The following is an 8,795-nucleotide window of genomic DNA, read 5'->3' as shown; positions in this document are numbered from 1 at the left end:
GATCATGTCAATTTTGGTTTTTTGATGATGGCAATTCCAGTCTGTGTAGAGATCATGTCAATTTTGGTTTTTTAATGGAGTACATACTCTGTGTGTACAGATCATGTCAATTTTGGTTTTTTAATAGAGTACATGCATGCGGTGACATGGCATAGTCTGTGTGTTGTAAGGCGTGTGGACGGGTTTGACTCCCATCACACGTATGAGCGTTAGCGTTGTCCTTCCTCTTCTTTTTTATCCCGGTGAAGCGTTTTAGTCTTCTTGTTAGGCACTGGGAGAGCAGCCTGCTAGCAGAGCAAAGCAACGAATCTGAATCTGGCAAGCTCGTCAAACAACTTCGCGCCCAGCACGGTACCACCCCCTCGTTTCAAACGCTAGCCAACCAGAGCAGATCCATCTTGAATCAATCAGGCAGGGTATATCCGCCCACCCACCACCAGCAGGATACTCCTCCTAAATCCGCACGTCTACCCGTGCCCCGAGAAACGGCACGGCACGGCAGCAACGGGATAAGGCAACCAGTCCCCGGCCCCCGCCCCGCGGTTTCCCCGGTCGCAGCCGTGCGACCCAAGCCTGGTCGATGGCAACACGATGTGCAACCCAAACGCCAACGCCGACGTGCGCGCAGAAGCAACGTTCACCGGCGCAAAATAATAAACAGTGTAAAAATGTTCTTTTTCCCCACACGAGGAAGTGGGATGGCGTCCGCGGCACAGCACAGGGCGGTCGCGTGGGCAGAGGAGATATCCCTTCCCATATTCCCCGTTGCGTGCAGGCACCCCTCCCCCGGCCCGGCTCCTCGCCACGCGCACCCGCGGGGGAACCGTCGGGTGACGGGTGGGGCCCGGGCGGCAGGGGGCGCGGGAGGCGTCGGGGTCGGGGACGGGTAGCGGGGGAGGGGGGGAGGGAGGCCAACCGGAGGGGATTGATTTCTTGGGATTTATTTAAGGGAGAGGAGGAAGATAGGCACACGAAAGCAACAGCCAAGAGAGAGACCAAGAGAGGAGAGGAGAGAAAAGGGAGAAGCCAAGGGAAGAGGAGGAGGAAGAGGAGGAGGAGGAGTTGTTGGCTCTGGTTCCGGTTCCGGTCTGCCTGGAATCGCCGGAGGAGAGGAGAGGGGACGGACGCCGCCGGAGGGAGATGGTCGAGAGCTGACTGGCCGGATCGCGGTGGCCGGAGGGGGGGATCGGCTGGAGCAGGGACACTGCGGATGGTATTGGCCTTCGCCGGCGCCGGAGGCGGCGATCGCGGATGGGCGGCGGGGGCCGCGGGTGCTAGTGTCGGAGTCGGAGGAGTCGGTGCTCGCGTCGGTCTCCGGGGAGGTGGAGCAGGAGCGCGGGGGGATGAAGCGGGGGAAGGGGGGGAGGAATGGGCTGCTGCCGAGCTCGCTGCGGATCATATCGTCCTGCCTCAAGACGGTCTCGTCCAACGTCGGCTCCGTCGCCTCCACGGTGCGCTCCGCCGGGGCCTCCGTCGCCGCCTCCATCGCCCCCCAGGCCGAGGACGAGAAGGACCAGGTCGCCTCCGCCTGCCGCAACCACCTCCAAAACTTCCTTTTTTTTCAACTGTTGCAGACAACTGTTGAAGTTGCTACTAGTGTTAGTTCTGCTCAATTATACTCGCAACTGTACACTTGATTGCATGCCAATTTTTGGTAGGTCGTTATGGTCTGTCAGTAATCCGACGTGCTAGATCTTATCTAAGCATAGATTCAGAATTGTATGCCCAACTAACGAAGTTGGAGGTCAGTTGACCATCAATGAAGTTGAAGTTGGCACATAGTATTAGAATTGTTAATTAAGATATACGGAGTAACTAGTTGGACGTTTCCAGTCCTACAATACAATGGATGAAACTCTGGTTAGCTACATGGTGGTGGACAGTTGGGTGAATTCAAATTTCCTATTTTTGCCACTATAATGCTGCTGTGATATTGCCAGCTGTCTGTTTGATACCAATTTGCACATCCATGCTACATTTAATCTTGCGTTAGGATGGTATGTTTCCTTTTTCTGGAATCTGCTCAACAGGGGTATCTTGCTTCTATTGTACTTATTTGGCTAATGCTTGGTTATTTTCTTTTATCGTTAGTCAACCGCTCTTAATAATTCCTTAACCTACCGTGTTGCTTCCTTATATCTTTGCAAATTCACTGACAGCATTCAGTCTTGACGTTTCATATGTGAACAGGTTTTGTGGGCTGGATTTGACAAATTAGAGCTTCATCCATCATCTTTCAAGCATGTTCTGCTCGTTGGTTATTCTAACGGGTTTCAAGTGCTTGATGTTGAGGATGCTGCAAATGTTTGCGAATTGGTCTCAAAACGCGATGGTCCAGTTACCTTTTTACAAATGCAACCCATACCTCTTTACTCTGAAGAAACTGAAGGATTTAGGGCATCACATCCTATGCTTCTGGTTGTTGCTGGGGATGAGACAAATGGCTTGGGTATGGTTCAGGGTGGGCGTTTAAGTGCACTGATCAGGGATACAAGCACTGAACCTCAAACTGGAAACTGCATCTCTACCCCAACAGTTGTTCGCTTCTATTCTTTGAAGTCTCACACCTACGTACATGTTCTCAGATTCCGATCTGCTGTATATATAGTTCGTTGCAGCCCCCGGGTTGTGGCCGTAGCACTTGCAGCACAAGTAAGTTCTTCTTTTCGCAGTGGCAAAGATGCACAAACTTGCATATTTCTTCTGTGTTCTTATATTTTTCTGCTACACCCCAGATCTACTGCTTTGATGCTGTAACTCTTGAGAACAAGTTCAGCGTCTTGTCATATCCTTTACAAGGGGCACCTGGGGCAAATATTGGGTATGGTCCAATGTCTGTTGGCTCAAGATGGTTGGCTTATGCTCCCAATGGTCCTGTGTTATCCAGCACTGGTCGTCTGAGCCCACAAAATCTCACACCTTCTCCAGGAGTGAGCCCATCTACTTCTCCTAGCAATGGAACCTTAGTTGCTAGATATGCAATGGAGTCCAGTAAGCAAATAGCTGCTGGTATAATCAATCTTGGTGATATGGGGTACAAAACACTGTCGAAGTACTGCCAAGAACTTCTGCCTGATGGTTCTAATTCTCCTCTGTCATCAAGTCCAGGAAGGAGATCTGGCAAACTTCCCTCCACTGTGCATCCACTGGAAGCTGACAATGCAGGAACGGTTAGTTGAGGCTTGCCTATGCTTTCCTTTTTATCTTTGTCAAGTATAGCACATTAAAGAAAATATCTTTTCTTTAATATGTCTGTGTTTCAGATTAATGATACCTTATTGAACTTTTGCAGGTTATCATCAAGGATGTTACCTCCAAAATTGTTATAGCACAGTTTAGGGCTCACACCAGTCCTATATCTGCTCTTTGCTTCGATCCTAGTGGGACCCTTTTGGTCACAGCCTCTGTTCATGGCCACAACATAAATGTTTTCCGGATCATGCCGACCTGCATTGCTAATGGCTCAGGTTCAAAACGATATGATTGGGCATCATCTCATGTTCACCTTTACAAACTGTATCGTGGCATGACAGCAGCGGTATGGTTACACAGAAACTATCAAGTTCTGTTAAAAGTGTGTACAACCATGTCATTATTTTTAATTACCTTGTATTTACTTGCAGGTCATACAGGACATATCTTTTAGTCATTTTAGCCAGTGGGTATCTATTGTTTCAGCACGAGGCACTTGCCATATTTTTACATTGTCTCCATTTGGGGGCGATTCGAGTTTGCAGCCACAGAATTCTCACAGTGACGGGCCGCCTCTTGCCCCATGTCAGTCAAGGCCATGGTGGTCAAAGCCATCATTTCTTATGGATCAACAGCTTCATCCTGTGCCATCAACTGTGACAAATTCTGTGGTCAGTAGGATAAAAAACAATAGTTCTAGTTGGCTAAATACAGTCAGCAACGTGGCTGCTTCTGCAAGTGGAAAACTATCCGTGCCATCTGGTGCTATAACTGCTATTTTTTACAATTCCATTTACAAAGGTTCTCTGCCGGCTCCGTCGAAGGCTAATGCTTTGGAGCATTTATTGGTGTATTCACCATCTGGTCATGTTATTCAACATGAACTTCTGCCTTCTTCGGGTTCTGAATCCTCTGATAACAGCCCAACAGTTGGGCCTGGCAGTCATTTGCAGCTCCAAGATGATGAGTTGCATGTTACCGCTGAGCCAGTTCAATGGTGGGATGTTTGCCGCCGGACAAACTGGCCTGAAAGAGACCAGGACATTGCAAATGTTGTATTCCACAACCAACTAAACAGTATGATGACACCAGACACTTCTGACTGTGAGGATAGTGACCATTCTGATTTCACTTCATCAAATGATGGTGTATCCAGAAAAGAGGTTATGAAAGTTAAAGAAAGATCAAGCTGGTATCTCTCAAATGCAGAGGTTCAGATAAGCTCATGGCGGATTCCCATATGGGAGAAGTCTAAGGTTGGCCTGCAATGTCTCGATACCATGACTAAATTTTACAGAATAAATATTGAACAATCTTTCATGTATATGTAGATTTGCTTCTACGTGATGGATCATCCTGCTACAGAGTCAGGGGAAGCTGTTGGCATTCATGGTGGGGAAATTGAGATCGAAAAGCTGGCTCTTCATGAGGTTGAACTGAGGAGGGAACTGCTCCCTGTGTTTAAGCAGTTCCACTATCCTGAGCAAAATAGGTAATGTCAAATCATGAAAGAAAAATGCTATTCTGGTCTTTTCTGTTTGTTGTCTATATATAATATTGTTCTATCTTTGTTAGTTGCTGGCAACAACTAACAGAGATAGAACAATTTTGCTGGCAACTTATGTTCTATTTCTCAGATAATATTTTTGCAACTATTTAATGATATTAAGGGATTGAATTTCATACCAATTTGAAAGCTGCTATGCTCACATTGTATTGTATGTTTAGAAAATCTCTGTCGATAATTGTGCTCTGTTTTGTTTTATATTGCTGTTGTATAGGTGTACACCAAACTATAGGCAAGTAGTACCACACACTTAATTTTCAGTATTATCGTGCAGCGTCCTGATCTATAGTCTGAGCATAGGATGTCAATTTTGTATTGCTAAATGTCATACGTTTGTAATATCCATCATTTCTAGTTTGAAGATATCTGATATTTGAACATGGAATCAGGGAAAAATGTTAAATGATTAAATGATCTTAATACCTTTTCTGGTACTATTTGCTTGTTTGGAAGTAGTTTCTCATATTGTTTCTGCATCCATCTCTAACACCACTTACCAATTAAATTTGAGAGACAAAAACCATTGTTTAATTTGGGCTGGATGTAGTACTATTCAGCTTGGTTTTTAGTAGGTATGAGTGACAAAAACCAGTATGACCCACACGAAACTCTGTTTTTTTCAACTGTTCACACTGTATTTCTTTGGTTCTGTTTGCCAATGCAATCGCTTGATGAGTTACCTTTGCCTTGCCCTACCAGTTACCATGACCATTTTGATGTTTGATGAACGTGTAGCCAGGTTATCTGATTACTGGATGTATGCTGTGTTAGTTCCTAACTCAGTGCGTAATACCTTGTAACTAATTTACTAACTTAACTCGGGGATTTCCCCAAAATCTACAATGGGTATCTTAGCGTTTTGCTCGAGAGGGGATCCTTTTAGCAACATACACTTTTGTTTGAATTCCTCTCTTGCATACTGTCTTCCCTCTTGTAAGACATAGTTTGTTGTAATCTGTCAAGAGTGTAGGATATAGTTTATATTTGTATTGCTAAAATGTAAGTTTGCCAGATTTAGCAACCGATACCTTGGTTAGATGATCACATTTCTCTACTCAAATGCTTTTTTTATTTGACATCATTATCTGCTTGAGGTTTGTATATGAATGTGTCATGCTTAGCGTTTTTCAGGGCATAGGTTTGCACTATCATATACTCCAATATACTCACATATTGGATGTAATAGTGTCTTATATTATGAGACGGAGGGAGTACTTTTTACTCAGCCAATGCAATTTTTTAGTTGCCTGGGAAATGTTTTATTTATCAAGCAAATGTTATCCTTGAGTGTTTTTACTTAGTGCCAAGTAGTCAAAACCATCTTATGCAACTTTTGGTGAGTCTTAACTGAAGTTTTCATCAGTTATTGTAATACGATTGGATTTGAGATGTGAAATAAATAATATTTTGAAATGTGCAGGAATCATGCAAGCCGCCAAATTCAGAATGCATTATCCGGCATCGACAGCACACAGTATAGCTCGGCAAAGGATAGTGATGCATATGGTCCCAAACCAGTGCCTCATATATCTGGATTTTACACTGGTAAACATATGATGTGAAATTTAAGCTTAAACTGTTTATCTCCATTAATTGTTTATTGAAAGAGATGCTTAATCTTGCAGATATGAGAAAAACAGAAAACATGAATGTTTTAGCTGGGCAGTTATTTTCTGGACCTACTCCTGCTGTGGATTTGCTGCCAAAGGAAAAATGCAATTCTATTGGATCTCCTGAAGCTAGAAATTTGACTGTCAATCACAAAGTAGATAACGGGAGCATTGGCTATTTGTCTACACCAATCGGAACAAATGTATCCACCATCATGCCTCAGTCTAGAGAGGGTGTGGATTGTGTACCATCGCACATCAGACCATTGAGCAACTATTCCCTCTTGGATGGACCTCTTGATAATGGATCACCTTCCCCTGCAAGTAACGGATCATGTGGGCCTGAAATAACCAATAATTCGTCAGTCAGCAATGGTGCCATTACTGATATCCCAAATGGGGGTCACACGAGCGTCAATTCCGGACAGAATGAAATGCCCGGTTCTCAGAACTCTGGAGAGTTTACCCAGTATTTCCAAGAGGGCTATTGTAAAATATCAGAACTCGATGACTGCCGTGAGTTAACTGAAGCTGTTACTGATGCTGACAGCAGCAGCAGCCACTGCGAGAGAGAGAAGCCCGAGGAAGATGGGGACAACGATGACATGCTTGGAGGGGTTTTCGCCTTCAGTGAAGAAGGTAATAACACTACTCAGTGATGATAGAAAGGTCATCATTGAACTTGATTGTTGGTGATTGTACTTTTGTGTTTGCGCTGATCTCTGTTCTCTCTTTGTGGCCAGGTTGAACTTACTATACTGCTTTACTTGGGATAGATAATGGTAAACAGTTGCCACAACAATCAGTGTGCAATATTATGTAGAAAATGGTGGAATTCTAGTAGGCTTCCGTGGAATAAAGTCGTGCCGCGTCGATAATCTAATGTTTGGTACATACTTGGAAGGTGAAGCTTGCGCTCCATGTTTATTTGCCAGAAGAGCTCTGGAGTTTGAGTCGAAGACCCCTCCTGGCAATTTACTAATCCACGGAAGGAAGGGAGTTTGGTGTTTGTCGAGAAGCTGCCACTGCCTGCCGCGACACTTGGCCCACCCTTTTTCTGTTTGCTTTGTACATACTGTAAGACCCATTTGTTTCGCGAGATACACTTCTGGGACATTTGGATGGTCTGAAACCCTGGCGAGCCATATTTGTTGACTGCTTCCTGCCAGGGCCTGTGAATGTTCCATGTTTATTTGTACATACTTTCCTGTTTATTAAGAGAAAGGAATGCTAGCAACGATTAATGTGACATAACTGTATAAACATTCAGTGAAAGATTTCTGTTTATGAAGTCGATATGTTCTCTTCCTTTGTGTTTGTGTTGCATGTTCAGTAATTGACTGCTGCAATGATGAATTACAAGTGACTATTATTAGGCATGCTTCTGTTGTTGGAAGCATGAAGGTATCAGCATTTTCTGTCTGTAACCTAAGGACACTTGCTAAGGAAATTACTCCCTCTGTATTTAATGATCTAAATGCTCTTATATTTCTTTATGGAGGGAGTACATGTGTGGGATGTGTCTATATTTAGCAATTTCGTCTATTTTCTTTTTGGCATAGATCATAGGGGAGGGAAAGTCTGGTGAGATTTTTTGGCAGACGTTCCGCATCTGCCCCCCGTGTGGAACCACCTCATTCCCATTTCACTACCCTGAGAATCCAACAGGTTCCAATAAATCTTCCAAATAAGCGGTTGTTGAGCCTCTTTCAATAAATTTGGGGCTTGTAGGTGTAATACTTTATCAGACCCCAAATAATCCATCCCAATACCAATCTTGACATGTGGCCACTCTTGTCAATGATGTTTCTGACTGGTGGTGCAACAATTGGCGGCGGCGGTGTGGCGGGCAATGGTGGTGGTATGGCGGTTGTCTGATGGTGGCGCGGTGGTTCGGCGGGGTGGTAGTGGATGACAGTTGTGTAGTGCTCCGACAGGCATTGACGACAGCGCACATTGATGTGGCATGTATTTGGGGAGAGCCAACTCCCTAGAAGAAAATCTTATACAACCTAGGTCGTACGTGGCCGCCGCGAGACCCGCTTTTCCCGCTGACAGTTGGCAAAACCAATCTCAAAGCATCTTCCCTTTCTTCCACCTCTGACCTCCCTCTCTCCGCCCGTCGAGCAGCTAGCTTCACCAAGTACCACCAACAGGATCCAAACCATATCAGAGCACTCCCACGCTGCATCCCTCCACTCCGGCGTCTCCTCCATGTCGCCCCTTCCAGCACTAGCCTTCCATGACAATCTCTGCCATGCTCAGGTTCCATGGACACCATTAGCACGAAATGCTCCGCCGTTGCCGTCGAGGGCGAGCCCGTGCAGAAGCCGACCAGGATCCGCAAGATCCCGTCACCGGAAGATACAGAGTCCATGAGGAAACGCCATAGGGAGGCGGACGGTCGACATGCGATGGACAGGTAG

At 45.3% G+C, this 8,795-nt stretch overlaps 1 protein-coding gene across 1 annotated transcript; it reads left to right on the top strand.

The window, feature by feature from the left end:
- Window positions 1-973: 973 nt before the first annotated feature.
- Window positions 974-7,660, top strand: LOC123132370 (autophagy-related protein 18h). The gene is made up of 9 exons (XM_044552148.1): window positions 974-1,517; window positions 2,191-2,652; window positions 2,736-3,170; window positions 3,293-3,538; window positions 3,624-4,448; window positions 4,524-4,684; window positions 6,180-6,304; window positions 6,385-7,008; window positions 7,113-7,660. Exons 1-9 carry the CDS (start codon window positions 1,344-1,346, stop codon window positions 7,115-7,117), a joined length of 3,057 nt encoding a protein of 1,018 aa, XP_044408083.1. The 5' UTR covers window positions 974-1,343; the 3' UTR covers window positions 7,118-7,660.
- Window positions 7,661-8,795: the final 1,135 nt, after the last annotated feature.

This window comes from Triticum aestivum, chromosome 1B, assembly GCF_018294505.1.
Source record: "Triticum aestivum cultivar Chinese Spring chromosome 1B, IWGSC CS RefSeq v2.1, whole genome shotgun sequence".
NCBI lineage: Eukaryota > Viridiplantae > Streptophyta > Magnoliopsida > Poales > Poaceae > Triticum > Triticum aestivum.
Note: the sequence above shows the minus strand (reverse complement) of the source record. Positions and strands in the feature narration are given on the sequence as shown.